General features: G+C 44.2%; 1 protein-coding gene and 2 long non-coding RNA genes across 4 annotated transcripts in view; 2 read left to right on the forward strand and 1 right to left on the reverse strand.

The window, feature by feature from the left end:
• Positions 1-18,296, forward strand: part of LOC109532262 (uncharacterized) — a 28,341-nt gene extending 10,045 nt beyond the window's left edge. Inside the window, exon 3 of the long non-coding RNA XR_002171349.1 lies at positions 18,216-18,296. This is a non-coding gene — a long non-coding RNA (uncharacterized LOC109532262). The remainder of the gene's footprint in view (positions 1-18,215) is intronic.
• The window catches only part of kita (KIT proto-oncogene, receptor tyrosine kinase a), a 30,467-nt gene that overhangs the window by 1,731 nt on the left and 7,756 nt on the right, over positions 1-20,980 (reverse strand). Inside the window, exons 2-20 of one of the 2 annotated variants that reach the window (XM_019897041.1) lie at positions 18,232-18,486; positions 16,372-16,656; positions 15,821-15,960; positions 14,910-15,081; positions 13,907-14,096; positions 13,175-13,290; positions 12,976-13,090; positions 10,797-10,981; positions 8,728-8,834; positions 8,523-8,649; positions 6,400-6,504; positions 5,801-5,911; positions 5,486-5,627; positions 4,554-4,663; positions 4,334-4,464; positions 3,100-3,222; positions 1,905-2,016; positions 1,720-1,819; positions 491-596 (exon numbers count right to left, since the gene is read on the reverse strand). In XM_019897041.1, coding sequence (XP_019752600.1) covers positions 491-596; positions 1,720-1,819; positions 1,905-2,016; positions 3,100-3,222; positions 4,334-4,464; positions 4,554-4,663; positions 5,486-5,627; positions 5,801-5,911; positions 6,400-6,504; positions 8,523-8,649; positions 8,728-8,834; positions 10,797-10,981; positions 12,976-13,090; positions 13,175-13,290; positions 13,907-14,096; positions 14,910-15,081; positions 15,821-15,960; positions 16,372-16,656; positions 18,232-18,486 — 2,732 coding nt within the window. Of the gene's footprint in view, positions 1-490; positions 597-1,719; positions 1,820-1,904; positions 2,017-3,099; positions 3,223-4,333; positions 4,465-4,553; positions 4,664-5,485; positions 5,628-5,800; positions 5,912-6,399; positions 6,505-8,522; positions 8,650-8,727; positions 8,835-10,796; positions 10,982-12,975; positions 13,091-13,174; positions 13,291-13,906; positions 14,097-14,909; positions 15,103-15,820; positions 15,961-16,371; positions 16,657-18,231; positions 18,487-20,980 lie in introns of both variants that reach the window. The other variant, XM_019897040.1, reaches the window with a different exon arrangement.
• Positions 603-1,320, forward strand: LOC109532263 (uncharacterized). Its single transcript, XR_002171350.1, has 2 exons — positions 603-937; positions 1,019-1,320. It is a non-coding gene; the product is annotated as an uncharacterized LOC109532263 (long non-coding RNA).

Raw genomic sequence — 20,980 nt, forward strand, 5'->3', positions numbered from 1 at the left:
GAAATTAGCATGGGTGTTGAGTTGGGTATCGAGGATTCTCCACAGTCTCACTAATACAGTGGTACCTCTACTTGAAGGTCTCTTCATATGAAATTTTCAAGTTATGAAAACCTCAGCAGGAAAATATTGCTCTTATATTACGTCTCTACTTACACCATTTTCTACTTAGATTTCTTCCAGAACCAATTAATCTCATAAGTAGAGGTACCACTGTATCTGGATTTTGGCTTGTTGACTGCATCGTCTGCACTCTCCTCCTTCCCTTTCTCGCTCGAATAATGAGATTATAATTGACGCAGAATGCATTTTAAAAGTGCAAATACATCGAGTTCTCCCCAGGGATGCCAACAAGAGTGTTTTAACACCCCCCAGGCTCCGTGCCTTGAGGCTGACTTTGTATCGAGAGCAGTGTCACCACGCATGAAATTATGTCAATCAATGATGGGTTTGGTGTTTGGCCAATTCTGCCCGAGGTGTCAACAACACTTACGTGCTTGGTTGCGTCTGACAGCTGTTGCTCGATTCTCTCCACCACCTTCCTGAAGGAAGGCCGCTGGATAGGGTTGGCGTCCCAGCAGGACCGCATGATCTCATACCTGGGGAGCAGTCACACGTGTACTGTTGTCACGTCGAGACTCGGATTCACTCACACCCTCTTAAATTGTTCTGGGAAGGAACTGAGTTCACATGTGCTCACTATCATCTTTGGCGTGCAAGCGCCGATGAATGATGCCGATGACGGGTATGGCGGGGCGTTGATAAGGCGACTTTGCCTTATAATGAATTGGAATACGTTCGGATCAGTTTTCGGTGGTTAAGACTGGAAAAACTGAGACATCTATTTGAGGCACGGTGTTTTTTTTTCGAGTGAGGCATCCAGTGATAAATTAGGGTCTGGCGTCTATTATCCAGCCATACCGCATCATAGCTAAGGAAGGTCTGATTAGGTGCAGAGTGTTGTGTTTTGATCATTGTTGGTTTATTGATTGGTTAATAAAAATGAGACGACGCCCTTGAGGTATGGCATTCATTTTTCAAGGGGTGTGTCATAAATTGGGCCACATGATGGCTAATTAAGCTTGACGGGATTCGTGTTTTTTTTAGGTTAGTTGGTTATTTTAAGAGAAATAAAAATACATGGATTTGGGGTAGGGTGCGTATTTATTTAAGACGGTTTATTTGAGGAATGCCATTTGTTGGGATGCTGCACCCAGCACTAAATTTGGTTATGCTGTCTACTGGCCACAATGCAAAAATATGTAAATACGGTCTGATTCAGTGCAGAATGTTGTAGGTCAGTTGTTTGGTTTAGCATAAAAAAAAACCTAAAAATTTATTTGGGTAAGGGCATTTATGTTTTCAAGTCGACGGCTCAACGGTTCACCTTACAATTTATTGACCTGTGTCGATTCGAGCATGGCCCACTGTTTATAGAAGTACAGCATTTAAATCGGAAAGTGCAGATCAACAAACTACTGTTTTTGGGGGGGGGGGGCTATGTGCTTTTATAGTCAATGCAGAACACCGATCAAATTTTGTTTTTTGAATACATTTGTGGGGTTCTTGTTGTTTTCGACAGTACGAAAAGTTAATAGTTGAATAGTTGTCTGCCAGTGAAACAGGATGAGAGTGGGCCGTCACCAAAAAAATCTCACTTTTTTTTTTGGGAATTCAACACCTTTTTCAAAGATGAATAAAAACACGTCCCTCCAGTCTTACATTTCACAAGGTGCAAAGTCGGGCGAGTCCAGCCTGTATCCTTCTTTAATCAGCTTGTAGAACTTGGCGTCCACGGGCATTCCGGGATAAGGACTGTTCCCTGCGTGAAAGATTTCTCCGATCAGAAAAAAAACAAAAAAAAAAACCCAAAACAACATGCACAAATAAAGAGTGGAAGCGCATACCGAGCGAGAAGATCTCCCACAGCAGAATGCCGTACGACCACACGTCGCTCTCGAACGTGTACACACACTCGAAGATGCTCTCGGGTGACATCCACTTGACCGGCAGCCGAGCCTGAGTTGACAAAATATTAAGCGTGCAAGAGAGTAAAAAAAAAAATACTGCGGTGTTCTTGATAAAGTTCTCAGAAGTCACACTAATGACGTGAGAAACAGCTGCAATCAGATGCAAAAATAGTCAGTTACAACCTCATTAGAAATGTTTGTTTTTATTGCTGGTAATGGCGACGAACAGTGTTGATGTCGTTTGCCGCTTCCCAGGAGTTTAAGAATCGGCTGTGTGAAAGCGATTGTTGCGGCCGTGCTGATTTATCGTGGCTAAGAGCAATTTGAGATAACGGCATTTATTTCTGTGGACAACACAGCCCCTATTACAATAGAAGCCGAATTTGACGGAAAAACTATAATTTGGTTATCTTGTCACCCCACGTGTTGGCAAAAGAAGTTACGTTGCCGTGGTTACGTTCTGTCAGTTAGCGAGTAAAATAAGATTACGGTATTTATTCGAAAGGAAGGCATACCGACTGATTGACTGAGGCGCCTTGTCGGTATTGTTGTTGGTTTCAGGTAGGCCCGCTCTATTTTTCTGAGCAAGAGCGATAACGCACCTAGCAATAAATTAGGGTCTTGGTCATTTTTGGTTTGTTGGTTGGTTAGTTCACAGTTATTTATTCAAGTGAAAGAGGCACCCGTGAATAAATTTGGGAGTAAAGCGTCTATTAGAGCTGAGGCTACATGAAAGAAATATTTGACTTTGGTAACCCCGATTTAGATATGCTGGTTAAAAATAAATTTGAAAAAAAGCAAACAATTTGAGGTAAGGCATCTATTTACTCAAGACATCAAACCCGGTAAGGAATCGGGGCACTCGATTAATTTCTGTGTATTGGATCATGAAGAAAAAGAAAACATCTATTTTAGGTCAAACGTCAATACATTTGAAGCGACCACTTACCGCCACCTACAGTGCTGGAGTTTCACTGCATCAAATTCTTTTAATCAATCGAGTGCTCAGCATTTTTCAGTACCGTTATTTTTAGCTTTGAAAGGGTATATTTTGGCATGCAGGTGAAACTTTCGGTCGTTTTTAAGACCTCTTGATCACGAAGTGATCTTGTCAAGTTTGAATGTAACTCACGTTGCCTTTGACAACATAGTTGGAGTCCGTGTTGATGTCTCGGGCCAAGCCGAAATCACAGATCTTTGCCACTCGCCCTTGAGTGAGCAGGATGTTTCTGGCCGCGAGGTCTCTGTGGATGCACTGCAAGGGGGCAGGGTGGGGGGGAGCACCAATGAGACATGTTCTGTGAGTGACATCATCCGAGTATTGCATTTTTTTTCCCCCTTATCACCAGCTGGCAGACACTTGACTCCGACAGTAATTAAATTTTCAACAGCGTGCTGTGACATGCACTTGTGGATACGCTTCCTAGCGGTGGAAACGTGAGCCGCGCTTTGTGTGGAGACAGAAATCAGATCAATCAAGAAGACTACAATACTATCGTGAAAGGTGTTTGGACTTACAGCCAGAGTGCAACATACCAGAATCAGGTCCCAACAGTGTGGACAAGCAGACAATACTTGAAAGTTTAGCAAATGATAAGTACGTTTTTTTTGGTGTCTTAATATAAAATACTACAGTATCTGTGTGTATAGTACTCTTATATAGGGGTGTAACAAAACAATTTGAATGAGAAAATTATTTTTGATTTAAAGGTGTGGGGCGGCTCGGTGGTTGAGTGGTTAGCACGTCGACCCCACAGTGCAGAGGTACCGGGTATGATTCCAGCTCCGGCCTTTCTGTGTGGAATTTGCATGTTCTCCCCGTGCCTGCGTGGGTTTTCTCCGGGTACTCCGGTTTCCTCCCATATTCCAAAAACATACATAACGGGCTAATTGGACACTCCAAATTGTCCCGAGGTGTGATTGTGAGCGCGGATGGTTGTTTGTCTCCGTGTGCCCTGCGATTGGCGACCAGCTCAGGGTGTCCCCCGCCTATTGCCCGAAGACAGCTGGGATAGGCTCCAGCACCCCCAGCCAAGATGTGAGCGCATCGGAACACAAACGAATTGAATGTCATTCCACTTTCTAATGTACCGTCCTTATCGAGATATGCATCGAATCATTTTTTAAAATTTTTTTTTAGGGATTCTCACCGCTATGTAAATATATGTACACACACAGTATGTGTATACAGTATGTCTGTATATTGGGTGTAACGAAAACTTTTTTTTTTTTTCCACAAATGTGAGTGCATCGACACACAAACGAATGAATCAGTTTCAATGTAGCCTGAAAATGGGCTGATCAAAAGTTATACATCGGTCTAAATCGGTTGGATGTTACTGATATGAGGTATGATGAATACTCACATTCTTGGAAGCCAAGAATTCCATCCCTTTAGCCACCTGGTAAGAGAAGCTCAGGAGATCCTCAGTGTCCAGCGGCAGCCCGTCATCGTCGAACATTTCCATCTCGGCGTCCCCTTCGCCGTAGTAACCGCCTGAGAAAGAGGGAAAAAGGGGCGTTAAGTTGAAATAAAATTCTGACTTTTTAAAAAAAAAATTGGAACTCGATGAATGTCCGACTCGCCTTTGCGGAAGGAGCTTCTCTTCTCCACGGTGCTCGTGGATGAGGACGAGGATGAGGACGAAGGCGACTTGCCAGCGGCAGAAGGCCGCATGGGCATGTAGCCGTTCAAGCTGCGACGAGACGAAAGGAGCAATCTGAGAAGCGGCCTTGAAACACCCTACTCCTACGCACGTTCTGGAGAGTAAGCAGCAAGTTTGACGCTCTACAGGACTTTACGCTCAATTCCGATTTCGCAGTTTCGTATTTTGTTTTGACGATGAATGGTTTGCGGATGGCCTGAAAACTTGCCTTTTTTTTTTTTTTGTACGTGCGAGAATCATGCTGTTTGATCACCCAACACAAAATTGGGTGGATCGGTGAATCATAAGATGTGGGGAAAAAAAAAGCATCTTTTTTTTTTTTTAAATTTTTTGGTCAGATCATGGGATTTCGAGTCAAATGTTCAGATTATGGGCGGCAAGCATCTTTTTTTAATTTTTTTGGTTCGATCATGGGATTTAGAGTCAGATATTCAGATTATGGCCGGCACGACGGCCGAGTGGTTAGCAGGTCGGCCTCACAGTGCAGAGACGCACGATTCCGTCTTCGTTGGGTTTGCATGTTCTCCCTGTGTCTGTGTGGCTTTTCTCCGGGTACTCCGGTTTCCTCCCACATTCCAAAAACATGCGTGGCGGATCAATGGAACACTCTAAATTGTCCCTAGGTGTGATGGTGAGTGCGAATGGTTGTCCGTTTTTGTGTGCCCTGCGATTTGCTGGTGACCAGTTCAGGGTGTACCCGAAAACAGCTGGTATAGGCTCCAGCACAACCACGACCTTTGGGGGCTTAAATGATCAGAAAATGGATGGATGGATGTTCAGATTCTGAATGACTTGCAGTGTTTTCCCAACTGCGTCTGGGCAAATCTTTAGCGTGCACTTGAAACAACTCACCCCGCTGTGACCCTCTGCGACACCACATTGCGATAATAGCAGTCTTCATCCATCTTGGAGATGAAGAAACATTCCCTCTTCCTTCGCAAAAAGTTGAGCAGGTCGCCAAAGCAGCAGTACTCCGTAATCACCAGCGTGGGGCCTTCCGGCACAGACAAACACATATTTAACTCTTTTGGAGACAGCGGTGACTACAGTGGACAGCTTATCACGTTATCGGGTTACAGGGTGCAGGGAAGGGTTAATATGCGGAGTAGAGGTCAAGAGCGATCCTAAACACCCCCAGCACCCACCCCCAACGGAGGTGCCCCTTACCTCCCACGGTGCAGGCTCCTAGCAGGTTGACGATGTTCATGTGGTTTCCCAGATAACTGAGAACCTTCAGCTCAGACATCAGGGCTTCCTTTTCGGTGGCATGAGCGCTCGCTGCGGAAGAAAACCAAGAAAAGTCCAGGTGAAGTTGGATTCACCGATGCGTTTATTGATGGATGAGACAAAAAAGATAAACGACTAACGTTGCTCTGCTGCCCCAAAAAAAGACCAAAGTACTGACGTTGCATCTTCCTTAAAGAATACACTGATGTTGCAATTTTCTCAAAAGTAGACAAATTATGGATGCTGCGCTTAATTTTCAAACTGTCTCGGTGAGTTGTTTTAGCTGTGCACACACTCAACTCTTTCTTTTGCTCTGAGATGATACGGCAAAGATGTACAACCGATAACTGCTGTTTGAATTTGGCCTTGAGTCCCCATAGCACTCGATTTGAATTGATGCACGAGCTCATTCGGATAATCCCGTCTCTGTTTTTCACGGTACGCGCGTGAAATTCTGACATCGGACTCAGTGCTCCGGCGGCGGGCAGGGTTATTCCAACCGCACACTACGGCTCATCTTAATCTCGGCCCCAACGTACATTTCAGCATCTTGACCGCCACCGTGGTGACCGAATCGGCGTCGGAGATTCCGTACGCCGTGGCTTCCACCACTTTTCCGAAAGCGCCCGAGCCGAGTGTCTTCCCTGCAGAAACACAAAGACATCCAGAAAGCTGTTATTCCACCCTCCCCATCCTGTTTTCCCCTCCCTTGCCTTCCCTTCCACTGGCCCCCTGCCAGCATTACTGGGACAACACCAGTTGAGCCCCCAGGCTGTGTGCTCAAGCACCAGGACGTGCAGGATCCTGTTGGAGGAGGTTGGCGAAAAAAACAACACCCAGGGTATGTCAACATTATGACGTTAGCAGTGAGGGAGGGAAGTTTTTTTTTTTTTTTTTTTGTCATGATTGATCCTTGGGACTGCCTTTGCTGGACACCGCTGCAGCTTTCCAGCTCTGTCCACATGTCCATCAATGTTGACGGGCGGGGGCGACGTCATACCGTGTTAAGGCCGCCATTACCTGGGTGTTCGTTCATCCGCTGTTGTGCTGTAACTCCAATCGCAGTTGCAGGGACTGTAGGTGTAGTGGTTCACGCGGTTGGCTTTCATGTAGACAGCGTGGGAATCGTGACTTTGAACGCAGAGTCAGTTGGGCGAGACTCCAAGTTTTCCCACAAAACGGTGTGAATGGATAAATGGGGTTTACTGTCCCAACTGATGTTGCTCAATGTGTGTGTTTTGTATTTAATGCAGAGGTGGAGCCGGTGTCGAAAAATGAATGGTCTTTCTGTTCCTGTTCTTGCCGGGCCATTCAAACGGCCTCGTGGTTGTGACTGACATACACTCATGTCTCCCCCCCCCCCCCCCCCCCCCCCCCCCGCCCTCCACTCCTCCACAAAAAGATTGTGTTAAGCAGTCGCCTGGACAAGCCCGTGACTTGACCAGGACTGAAAAAGCAAGCAATTCGGTTAATCTACATTGCAAAGATGCATTTCAAACGGTCATAGAGCGTGAAAACAAATTATCATGTTTCTGCCGTCTGTGGAATCAGAATGGGATTGTTTTGTTTGCGCCTAAAGCTGTGAAAAAAAAAAAAAAAAGACAGGCTTTGTAACACTATTCTGCATGTTTTTCATTCACTGAGTAACGAAAGTCCCTGTAAATTGAAAATAAATACATTGGCCCACCACTATTTGCGGGCTGACCTGAGAAAATTTGCGTTTCAGTGTTGCCCAGTATAAATGCAAAGGGGTGAAGGAAACATTTTTATTTATTTATATTTTTGATATTCAAAAAGTGGTGACAAAGAAGTGAATGCGCGGTCCACTCTATGTTCTACAAGTTTGACACGCCATGTTTGAGCTCCAAAAAATGTATCTACTGAAGGCCTCCAGTGGCTGGAATATATCACACCAGCGTAACAACGAGGCGCTCTAAAGAGTGCCAGCGCAAAGTCCCTATCCGCATGCTGGCTGTGACATCGGACTTTAAAAAAAATAATAATAATAATAATAATGTCACTCTAAGGTGCCGGAGAACGAGGCGCCACGCCAGCGGATGATCTGAAGGCGTAGCTTGCTAGCATGCCAAAATTATGCTAGGTAACCGCTGATCCGTCGGACGGCGGGTTAGGGACGTGTCGTGATGGACTTCAAAGTCGTGCTGCGCCCCGCAAAAAACAAGAAAAATGAAAAGGTGACACCGTTTAATGCTCAATTACCACAGCTTAAAACTTCAAAGTATGTGGTTCGAAGCCGTTGTAAACCATAATTATCTTCAAACATGTATAATGCATGGAGAAAGAAATCTCTGAATCCACTTAACCGGGTCTTTAAGAGTTTTGGAAATCTGAGATCGGGGTCTGAAGAGTCCAGATGCTCCGTGCTATCATTTCAACCGCACATGACCTGTAATCGCCCTGCGCCCAAAATGAAACTTGTGTAATCCGCAATGAACGTCCAGCTTTGTAATTTTCTCCACATGTCGTCTGCAACAATATGCCGTCTGGGATTATTACTCCTCCCTTCCGATCAAAACGTTTGGCTTTGAGGCCCAAAAGGTCGTCAGAAGTGACACATGTGCGCGATGCGCCAAGGCACGCGCCGCATACGAGTGCGACCGACATATGATATCAATGTGTGAAGAAGGGGCCGGCGGCTCACCAAATCGCAGGTTGTTTCTGGGAAACTCCCACTGATGATCGTAGGGGAGTTGCGTGGGGTCAATGTAGACGTAGCTGTTCCCGTGGATTCCTTCGATAACCTTCCACTGCACTTGGTATTTCGGTTTCTGGAACAAACAAAAGCAAAAAAAAATACATATATATTACAATTCATGACAAATTGTGTCAGGACCTCCAGTAAATACCTGCAGATACTTGTAGAAGAGTGTGACGAGAACCAGACAGAGGACGGAGGCTGCTGATACCAAGCCGATCAGCAGTGGGGTGAATAGACCGTGAGGAACGGTTCTCTCTGTGGGGATAAAATGAAAGTATTTACGGGAGTCTGATAGGGACAAGTGGCGAGGCAAGGCATTTGCTTTTGGCAATGAAGTGCTGCATCCGCGAGTGAAAATACAATCGATACTTTTTTGTTCTTCCATTTGCTTTTTAATTGGCACTTACATTTACATAGACTCGGGGCTCAACAATTTTCAGATTCTTTGGGTATTTATCTTCATTTCAGTTGTTCGTTTCAAACCTGTGGTTCATAATTAAATGCCGTTGTTCCTCTAATATCATTAAATAAAATCACCCCAATTCTAGAAAATGTGCTGATTTGGTGAGTCACCTATTTGACATTATAACCAACCCGCACACATTTTGAAAGTCCAACAAAATTTGATAGCATGATGAAAACCCCAATTTTCCAAATCTCACCCGAATCATCATGTGACTCTTATCCAACCAAAGTGTGTTTTTATTGATTGTCAAACTGTCTCACAGTGAGGGTCAATACCAAACCAACTAAGTACAATTTTGTGAATCTAGTGATGTAATGCTTGAATTCTTCAATGGGAGTTGAACAAAGCGTCTTGATAGTGTCCTTGTGTCACCTTACACGATATTGTCGATGTACTGGATGTCAAAAAAAAAAAAAAGAATGTGTCCCAATTCAAAATATTGACTAAATGCACAATTTTGGCATGGATTTAATCTTCAGTGCTCGTCTCCCATAAACCATTTGGTAAACAGAACCCAAGCGAGACATGATCGGCTGTGATAAGATGTGCAGATAGGAATTAGCTGGAGTCCGTTGTTTACTTTATGACTCCAAATCCATGTGCTGTCATAACGGCTCCTTCCATCTGCCGCCGCAGTGACCCGCCCACCCCCGCCCCCAACCACCACACCCCCGCTTCCCAAAAATGCCGCATTGCAACTGGGCTCGCGTGTACCCAAGGGGTACGGGGTCCCGCCTTGGCCGAGACTTGCAGGCGTCGTGGGGCACACGTAGAGCTTTGGAAACCACTGACGGGTTTACCGGCGGATTTCTTCTTGCAGACTCGGCATTCTCAGATTTGAAGTGGGGAGAAAGCTCCTTATCTTTATAAAGAGCTTATTACAGACCAGTGAACAAGGGGAGCGAACAATAAAGGCCAGGCCAGTCCTGGAAGCGGGACTGGACACATACAAGTCATTCGCCACAGCTGTAAAAACAAAAAAAAAAAAGTCGTCTTTGTTGTGTGACCAAATAAATAAATAAAATTGATGCGCATAAAACATAAAGCCATTGTAGTCGTGGTCTGTGAATTTCTTATATAGTCAGCTCACAAAAAAAAAAAATATATATATTTACTTGGTTTAATTTTACCATTCTGTAATGGAAAAAGTAAATTTTCCATTGTGTTTTATTTAAAAGTCACCCCGTTTGAAGATTTCAGACCGTAGAGCAAAACAAACAAGCCTACTGACTGCTCAGCAACTGCAATGACTCACCACGGTCATAAAAAACAAAACAAAACAAAAAAAAAAACTGTGCATAAAAGCACTCTTTAATTTAAGTAAATTTAATGTAACACCCCCAAAGGAAGGTATGTCTTAATTGGCTAGTTGTTGTCCATTCACACGCCGATCGAGCCATGATGCATCCATGATTCAGACGTCCGAATGAAATTTGCTGTGGCGCGCTCGACTCCAACGAGCAAAACCATTTGGCAACGCTGATCCCTTACAAAGACCTACAGCAGCTGGAAAAACCAGACACCACTCTCCCCATAATAAAAAGGTTCGTAGACAGCCTAAGGCGATACAAAAAAAAAAACTATTAAAAGCCGCCAAGAGAGTAAGTGTAGGTGTCCATTAATGGTTTGTTGTCCCCATGAAATCTTGTTGACAAAGCAATTTTGCGTGGCAGTTTGCTCGCCGAATTGCCCGCCATTATTATGTCTGTATGGTACATACGGTGGTTGGTTGCGTTTACGTCGTGGCTCACCGCTGATGGAGAAGAGCGTGTAGGCCTGCTCGCCCTCCACCGTGGCCACGCACTCCAGTGTACTGAAGCGTCCCCGGCTGACGTTGACCCGGCTCTCCACTTCCGTTTTACCAAACATGGGGCTGAACAGCGTGATGGTGATGATGTCTGTCTCTTCTTGGCTAGCGTTCACCTGCTGGGAGCACCTGGGGAAAAAAATGGAGGTGGGGAAAGAATGAAGAGAAGGAGTATGGGCTGGAGGTTGTTGACACGAGTCTGGCGGCATCAGAAAACTGGTTATTAGTTGTTCGGATGTAAGCACGCAGACTTTAGACCACATATTGTTGGAACGTCACAAGGGTTGTCATTTTAGTCAGGCACATCTGGACATCCAGGGGTTCTTATAAGGGCAAATTGTGTGTTGTTGTGTAACACAGCTGTGTTGGTAACTAAGCAAATCCTACCCTAGCTCATTTTGTTATACAGTATGTGTTTTATGACGGTTTTGTTGCTAACTATGCCAAGATTTTGCTACCGCTTATGTGGGTAATTAATGTAGCACTGATGCTAATGGGGGCTAATGCAAACTGGTCATTAGGTGTCCAGATATAAGCATGCGGATTAAAGTCCGCTTATTGTTGGAAAGTCACAACAAGGGGTGTTATTTTAGTCAGGCACATTTGCGGATGCCCAGGGATTCTTATCAGGACGATTTGTGTGGTTGTACAACACAGCTGTGTTGCTAACTGAGCTAATCCTATCTTAGCTCTGTTTTGTTCTGCGGTGTTTGTTTTATGACTCTTTTTACGCTAATTATGCAAATATTTTGCTAACGCTTATGTGTGGTTACTAATGTAGCACTGATGCTAATTTAAACGATGCAAAGTTATTAGTTCTCCAGCTATAAGTGTACCGATTTAAGACCACACACTGCTGGAAAGTCACAACAGGTGCGGTTATTTCAGGAAAACACGTTTGTGGGCAGCCGGAGGGTCTGATCAGGACGATTTGTGTGATTGTCTCATAAAGCTGTGTTGCTAACTGAGCCAATCCTATCCAATGGCTTTTATATTGCAGCTGTGACACCAAACACATGGTTTGGATAAAAAGCATTCCCAGCTCCAGACATGAGCGTTTTCATGCGATATATTTTTTTGGCGTTGACATTATAAGAAATCGCATCCAAGGGTTTGACAAATAATGACGTGTGTAAAATGAACAGCAGACTCCATTTATGACACCCGTGCGCCACAGGGTTTATTTTGGGTTAAAGGCAAGCTCAGGTCGCGTTTCTCTTCACTGACTTGCCAAATGATTAGGAATGCCTTAACACAACGGCGGACAAGCCACCCCGCCGCCGCTGTGTTACATTTTTTGCAGAGTGGTTTACTTTAAAGTTTCCTTTGGAAGGGCTATTGGTTTGCAATTCAAGAAAATTGCCAAACACAATTCTGTGTAAGGTAGTCAAACCCTCTTATCTCTCTAGGACAGTCAAGGACAAAAGCGAATATTCTAATAATAATAATAGGAAGAAAAACATCATAACTGTCCATCAAAATTCATGTACTGCACCTTCCAATTATTATTATTTTTATAAATTTAAAAAACTTTTTTTTCTTTTAAAATAATAATAACAATTTCTTTTTTATCTAAAAACAACAAATCCAAATAAAATGCAAAAAACAACATTGATTTGTGTTAAAGAAAAAAAAGGTCTTTCATTATCCCCCCAAAGAACAACATGGAATATTTTTCATTGTGTTTTTTGCATTAAAATAAAGCTCAAGTTTTATACACAACAAGAAAATAAATATCTACATATATAATTCATACATATATATTTGGAAAAAAATACTAACAAAAAAACAAAAAACAAAAAAGGGCAGAAGTAAAAATGTAAAAATGTCTCCAAAATGTGGGCATTTGTTTTTTGGCGGCAGGGAAGATAACTTCTAATGATGAATTATCATAAAAAATGTTCGGATCTGGTACACTCATTCCCTGAAGTGGAAATTATTGTCAATTTAAATATTTAATTGCATACAAAGTCTACAAAATTAAGTAATACAAACCGACACACCCAAATTAATATGGATACCAGTAAGTATAACCAAATTAATTTTCAGAAGACAAACTGAAATAAATTCAAAGGGAGCCGTTGTTGACACGAGTGCCTTAACAGTCATTGTTTGGCGCTCACCTGATGTAGGGCTGCTCGCAGTAGTACCATGCGATCTTGGGGGCGGGAAATCCTTCGGCCACACAACGCACTTGCCCGTCCACCGGGCCCTCGTGCGACACAATTTCGGGTTTGGCTAATTAGGAATGAGACATGATTAAAAATGCAAGAAGTCAGGCCTAACATACCCCAAAAATAAAGAAATAACTTCGCCACTTACTGGTCACAAAGATGGTAAAGGTCTCGTTCATTGAGACGTCGCGATTGGAAGCTTTAAACGTGTAAACGCCGCTTTCCGACGTCTTCAGACGCACTAACCTCAGCTCGCTGCTGTACCTGAACACCAGGGGGAGACGTTTTGGTCACACAATCAACAAAGCCGACAATCAAAAAAACATATTGGCATTCCTTGCTAGTTCGGTTAGTTAGCACGATTATATAAAAATTCATTGTAGTTTCACCTTCACTTTTAATTGAATTTTTGTTTAGTTAGGGAAATATGACCCACCCTTATTAAAGCCAAAAACTACTTTTTTTTTTTTGTTGTTGTTGTTTGTTTTAACTTGTGTCGATTTGACTTGCAGCATTTTCATTTTATATGTAGATTGCATTTAATACGTTTCATATTGAAAAACATTTTCACTTGGGTCGATTTGACCCACCATATACCGCAACAGGTGGGTCAAATCCTGTTCTGGTCTTTGAAAAAACAAACAAACACACATGTGAGGCATGTCATGCACAGCATTATGATATGATGTCATATTTCCCTTGGTGCTCTTGAATAACAATGCAAATACTCATTTCAATGCCGACGTCTTTCTTTTTTTTGTTTTTTTGGCAACCCGAGGCACTCTTAACCTTCTCCCTATTTGTCAAGGAGCTGCGAGGCCCGCGGCTGACTCCATGCTAAATTCCACCCTCGCCGGTTGTGTGGAGGGGATCTTCGCACCTGTAGTTGCGTGCGCTCTGCGTGGTGATGACGTGGTCGCTGTTGTTCTTCAGCTCGTGGGCCATGAAGCTCCAGGAGAAGGCGCGGGGCCTGGGGTAAGCCTCCATCTCCACCACCAGGGATAAGCTATCGCCCGCTCGCACGTGGATGGTCCTGTTGCTTGTTGACGTGACGTTGATGAATCCTTTGTCTGAAGGGGGGGCGGGGGGGGGGGACAATCCGCACGTTATCATATGACATGGAAAAGTAGCACAAGTTCTGCCTTCGCAATGACAACGACCCAGCGGAATACAGAGCTCTCAACCCGACACATTGGCTCCCCAAAAGTGGCAACCAATCAAACAACAGTTTTCACTCCACTTCTTCGAGGAAAGAAGAGAGAAAGCAAGGAATACAAGAATGATAGAGAGAAGAAAGAAGGATGGAAGGAAGGATAATGTCGAAGGAATGATGTCGGAAGGGAGGAAAGAAGGAAGACGGGATGAAGGAAGGCAGTAAAGAGGAGTAAAGAACGACAGATGGAAGGAATAGAGGAAGAAGACAGGACTGGAGGAAGGAAAGAAGGCAGGAATGATGTCGGAAGGAAGGAAAGAAGGAAGACAGGATGAAAGAAGGCTATAAAGAGGAGTAAAGGATGACAGAGGGAAGTAATAGAGGAAGAAGACAGGACTGAAGGAAGGAAAGAAGGCAGGAATGATGTCAGAAGGGAGGAAAGAAGGAAGACAGGATAAAGGAAGGCAGTAAAGAGGAGTAAAGAACGACAAAGGGATTGAATAGAGGAAGAACACAGGACTGGAGGAAGGAAAGAAGGCAGGAAAGATGTCGGAAGGCAGGGAAGACATGATGGAGGAAGGAAAGAGGAATGGAAGGAAGGAAAAAGTGTGGACTGAATTAATGTATGACCGAAGGAAGGAAAGTAAGAAGTTAGGATTGAAGGAAGGGTAGAGGAAAGGATGTATGATGGAGAGAGGAAAAGTATCGTCAGCGTCCGTCGGTAATTCACCGTAGACGTCGAGCCACACGGCGCGCACGCTGACCCCCTTCTCGTTCTCGGCCTCGCAGCGGTAGCGTCCGGCGTCGCGGCGGGCGGCGGCGCCCACGCGCAGGGTGGCGCTGCGCATGTGGTCCAAGTGCTCCACCCGGATACGCGAGGCAGTGTCAACCTTTGCTGGTTGCTGTGGATACCAGACGGCACCCTGTCAACGCCCAGAAATCTCTAGAGATTAACCCCGTCTGCACGGCTATCCTCGCCAGCCGCACCTGACACGCACGCAGCACACGCCACACACACACGCAACGCACATGCCATATACACACACAGTCCAGACCTTTGAACGAGGGGGTGCCCAAACGTTTTCCTCCGAGGGGCCGTTGCGCGGAAAGGATTCACGGAACGCTTTGGAGTTTGGCCAACGGGCCCCCGGGTTGTGGTTTGGACACCCCTGGCCTTGGACATTCATTCCCAAGGCACAGGAGTTTCAATGTAGAAGAGGAAAACACTGCATTTTGTACATCCCAAGTAAAAAAAAATATATATATTCTACATTATTAGAAGCTTTTTTGGGCGGCATGGTTTTTTGGGGCCCGATTTAGAATGTTGGCCTACAAATAAGTCACACAAAAAAATCGGGATTTGAGGGCCATTTAAGTGTCTTAACTCATTCACTCCCAAAGACGTTTTTAAACGTCTTTTCAGACTTGGTCTAGACTTGGCTCGTACTGAATGAGTTAATCTAACAATATCGATTGAAATGGTGAGAAATCGAATTCATGAGATCGAGACAAAGTCTTAGTGGCATGTAAACGAGTGGGTCAAACTGACCCATTGAAATTTGTTTTCTGGCCGCGCTTTCTCCGGAAAATGCCACAGAACGGACGCATGCAGACTGGTGGAAAACTGCAAAAGTGTCTCACCGAGCTGGGCGGGGCGACCCACTTGAGCTTGATCTCGCCGTTGACGTTGGTGGTGTTGCAGGTGAGGGCCACGGCCTCATTCAGGGTGAGGATGACCCGCTCGGGCTCTTGCATCTCAATGACGGGGGGCGCCACGGGCACTACAACAGGGGGGACGAGGACGAATCAGCACCAAAGAACCGCGTGCAAATACTTTGATGCTGTGCTTAAGTTCGCGTATGTCTACTTTCATACATTTTGGAACCGTCTTGCGTTCCCAATACATTTTCAGTTTCCTATCTGTCGGTCTTTGAAGGATGATGGGGAACGAATTGTAAATTTTGCTCATCTAGTCAATGTTGTAAAGCATAAAACAAACCACTTCCCTTTTCTCTGAAATGTGAATCATTAACCATCAATCACCCGACAGGCTACTCATACGTTTTGAAAAGTGAAAATTTCCGTAGTTTATAATTTGATTGAAACAATTATGAGGAAGTCCTCGGCCCGGGTGAAACCGTATCATGCGGTGACGGAAAAAGGAACGTGAAAAGTACAGAGCCACGGCGAACCTGGCTTGACGGTGAGGTGGTAGTTGTGCGAGCGTACGCGCCGCCCCCGCAGCGTGCCGGCGCACACGTAGCAGCCCTCGTAGGACTTGAGCGCGTTGCGGACCACCACGCCTTGCTCCAGGCTGGCGGAGAGGCGCAGGTCGGGGGGCAGGGGCGCCCCGGAGCAGGTCTCCAGGTGCAGGTCTGACAGGCCGGGATCGGTTGCCAGGCAGGGGATGGATGCGGCGGCGCCCACGCGGGTGAGGATGTTGAACACCATCGATTTCCTGAAAGGGTTGTTCGGATCTGCCAGAAGAAAACAAAAGCGCAGGGTGAAAGGGGCCGGATGAGTGAGCACATTTTTTTTTTTTCCTACTTGTTTGATTTCATCCACTTGAGACGTTTCAAATCGTTATGTTTCATCCATTTGAATCACTCTGCACTCATACAACTGCTGGGTTACAAGTCACCCGGATCGGGTGAATCCAACCTGGGGTTCTGCTCAAAATCCACAGCCATCGGGTGAATCGCTAACCCGGTGCTGCGTCCAATGGGGATAATCTGAGTCTAAATTATGAATCCAACCTGGGGTTCTGCTCAAAATCCACAGCTACCCAACAAGCGGGTTCGGAAAGCAACCCAATATTTTTCTGTTTTGTTGTACCAAAAAAAAAAAAACCCAACAAAAATAAAACGGGAAGGAACTAGTCAGCCACGAAGGTAACTAGCGTGCGTATTGATTCATTCCCACCTATTTTTGCAAACTAGTCAGTTTATCGTTTGATTTGTTGCCTCCTTCATGGCTCGAAGACCTTTGAAAAAGAGTTTGGGAAGATGATAGAACCACATTCATTTGTTTGAAGTATTACAAAAGTTCGGGAGGGGGTGGGGGGGGCGGTGCCATTTTAATTAATAACGAGGCATGGAATAATCAGAATGAGTTTAAATTCGTGATTGAACGTGATTTGGATTTTTCCTGGAGAAAAATGAAATGTGATTTGGGTGACGCGAGAATCTCAACCGCGGGCGTTGATATTGATCTTGGTTTTGTACTATTTCTCTTCACAGCTCTGTTTCCAGAACTAGCGGATTTTTTTTGGGTCCACTCAGATTTTTGTCCGTCTAATCCGCCAAGGGCTCTCAGAATCAGTTATGCTGATTCAGATTGAGGAGATTTTGTGGCCAATGTAACTTCAACTCTGGGGTTGTTTCTTTCAACAAACGGATTCCAAAAGGTGTCCTCGCCGGACCGCAGCGTCGGATGTTGACCGAGTCGGCATTTCTCTGTCCTCCGATTGGTTGTCCAAAGCCGAAAAATGTGACTCCAAGTTCACTTTTCACTGGCCAGTAACAATGTTGGTATTGATCGGTTTCTTCTCAAGATTTTCCTCACAAGTGTAGCGTCATGTAGTTCTAATTGTTGTTATCTTCATATCAAAGCTTTTCTAAAAAGCTGTTAAAGGTCCAGGTCTTGGCCTCCCTCATGAAAAAGCGCTTTTGTGTTTGCTGCCTGTGAGGAAGGAGTGCTCTACACGAGGACTGAGCAACACATGATATCATCCTTGAAGCGATGGCTGCGGGCCAAAGGGAACGTGCAGTTCAAAACAGTCAAGTGTGCTTTCTACCTGCGCCGGGGGCCGCCGCGCAAACGCCGTCACGTACGAGCACGCCCACGGCTTCCCGCATACGCCTCCTCACTGGGTCATTTTATGACGATAAGAATTGATGTGAAGTGGAGCGTTTATTAGGAATGTTGCAAGAATAAAGTTGGGATGTAAATGTTTTGACCAAAAAAAAAAAAAAAAAAAAAAAAGTTGCTTCATTCGCCAACAATTAATATATATATATATATATTTTTTTGGCAGTGAAATGTGCATTTACCGTTGACGAAGACGTATATGGACGCCTGCTCGCCGCTCGTCCTCTCCAGGCAAACGTAGCGGCCCATGTGAACGGGCAGCGCGCGGGCCACGTGCAAGGCCGACGAGCCCTCCGTGCGCCGCTCGCCCCGCACCTTGGGCCGCTCCTCCCGCTGCCACTGGATTTCCTTCTCGCCCTGGCAGCGCAGGTCAAAGGGCGCGTTGAGCGGGACCACCAGGTGGGGTCCCGTTGGGGTGATGCTGGGCTTGCTGTCGCCTGTGAGACAGACAGAAAATAATGTATAATGTCAACGTTTATCCGGCTTATGTATTTTTTATAATAGTTCGACTGAATGGGTTTTTTTTTTTGTTCTTGTTTTTTTTTTTTTACATTTGATAAAACTTTGTTTTCAACACAGACTTTCTTAAATATTTTTTCCAGACAATATTTTCTCACAATAGTCCAATTTAGTTTTTGTAAAATATCCGATAATGAATAGATGGTTTATTTCCCGCTAAAGTTATTTGTAATACTTTGATGTTATTATCAATAATTGCTTTTCCTGACATTGATTTTCTTTCTCACAGAAACCCAAAGGTTGTGCGCTAACTGATTTTTGGAGCTGCTCATAAAACCCTCCAGGTTGGCTCAAGCCCCAGTTCCAGATGAAGACAAACAGAGCAGGATGCTGCCACCACCATGCTCCATTCTAGGTATGACGTTCGTTTGTTGATAAGCAGTGTTGGTTTTGTGTCAAATGACCTTTGAGAATTATGGCCAAAAAAAAATCAACCCTGATTCGCAAATGTAGCCACAGTACATATCAAATCTCCCAAATGCTTGTGGGAGAAATGTACTATGTATAAGAAGGAGGGTATGAGAAAACTGATCGCAACATGAACAGTTGACTAATACCAAGTTCCCCTCCGTGACTTAGGCCGGGTGAAGAACCGCTATTTTTATGCCTTGCTCAGACTAATATGGAAACATGATCACGCTGAAGCCAAATGCAAATGTTGACGACACCTGCAGTGTTATTGGGGGGGGGGGGCGACGTAGCATAAATGACGTTAGCATCGCATTAGCAGCTCATATAGGTACATTGTATATGTACATTGACGAAATAGTGTTTAAAAATTGGCCCATATAACAAAATAAAATTCCATGACTCGAGCAGAACAGAATATCTAAACACTAAAATATTCACCCAAACCATATAATGTCATCCAAGTCTACTAGCTAAACGTTCTATACTGTTACAAACCCTTTTTTTAAAAAAAAACTTGAGAAGGCTGCATTATTGCGAGGGTGCAAACAAAAAAACTGCGATTTCGTGAGTGCTCACTGTGTGTCATTTTCTTCGGGGACAATTTGGAAGTCCGGCAAAATCCATCCTAAATTTCGTCGTTTGAACAACGCCATGCTCCTCTGATACCTTGAACCCCATAACACGATGGATTAGTCACACAATGATTGCATCATAAACACACTTCTTTGACTCGCACAGTCTTGCCGTATTATTTTGCTCCACTTTGCACACACACAAAATGCAAAGTCAGCATATTTCATGTGGTGAATGTACTTGTGCAGTTCTCGTAGAAACGTGTAAAATTAGAGCGGGAAAAGTAAAACAAATTCAACTCCTTTACTTAAATCCCCCCTGGGGAAGAAAAACAAAAAACAACATACAATATTTTCCCATTTTAACTTAATGTCACATGTTGTTGTTTAAGAGCTAGCTTGCGCAGGTTTGACTTTGAACGCAATCCCATATCTTTGCTCTCATCTGGCGAACAAAAAATGCTGAATTAACTAAGGATGACAACTAAAAAACAACCCCCCCCCCACACACACACACTATTCATGTAGCCTATGTATTTTTTCAGACTGATCATTTTTGAGGCTATCAAGACACAATGCATTCCCCACCAGATAGTTCTGTTTAATGAGACCATTGGTGATTCAAGTACTTTGATTCGCTTGCTGTCGCTGCTTTTTCCGCCTTAAAATACCCTAAGGTATCAATCCATCAAGACAGACTTTACCACTCTTGTCTTTTTAAATTATGAAAGTGTAACAAGCCTATTTTAACGCCAGTAGAAAACACAGATATCCTTTTTTTAAGTATGAAAATAAAAAAGTGAAAAAAACAAACGTAAAATAAAGTTAAAAGTTCATCAAGTTCAGTCACAAAGTAATTTGCACTTATTCACTTCCCACCGCCATTGCCCAACCTTATTCCCACGCATTACGCAATCCCAAAGATGCAATCTCCAACACGAAACAAAACATTGTACCCGCATCAAAGTCGATAACACGAGCTCTGTGGCGGCAACACTGCCACGCGGAGCGTGATGATGTTTTTATAAACAGATTAAAACCATCCGGGATATAACCGAGCCCTCAATGTTGATTTCACGCAATGTTTTCATGTCAACCGGTTCCACACAATTACCTTTTTCATTTGTTTCTTTTGTGTATTTGATATGCTATTGAACTCGTTGACATAAAATTCGGATTGCAGAAAATCAAGCTCGGTGCTGTGGTGAGTCGTCATTTTCATGCACTTTGAATTTGCGTTGTATCGTATTTTGAAGGCATTAAACATTACCAGAGCGATAAGAGTGTTGCGACCAGATTAGACGTTCCTTGTGTTTATTATTATATTTCGAAAACACCACAGTTTTCATGCAGCTCATACCATATTATTTTGTTGTATTAATTCCGCCACACCTTAAATGCCGGTCCCTGAAAATATTGTCTGACTTAA

This window comes from Hippocampus comes, unplaced genomic scaffold (genome assembly GCF_001891065.2).
Source record: "Hippocampus comes isolate QL1 unplaced genomic scaffold, H_comes_QL1_v1.1 scaffold22, whole genome shotgun sequence".
NCBI classification, from domain to species: domain Eukaryota; kingdom Metazoa; phylum Chordata; class Actinopteri; order Syngnathiformes; family Syngnathidae; genus Hippocampus; species Hippocampus comes.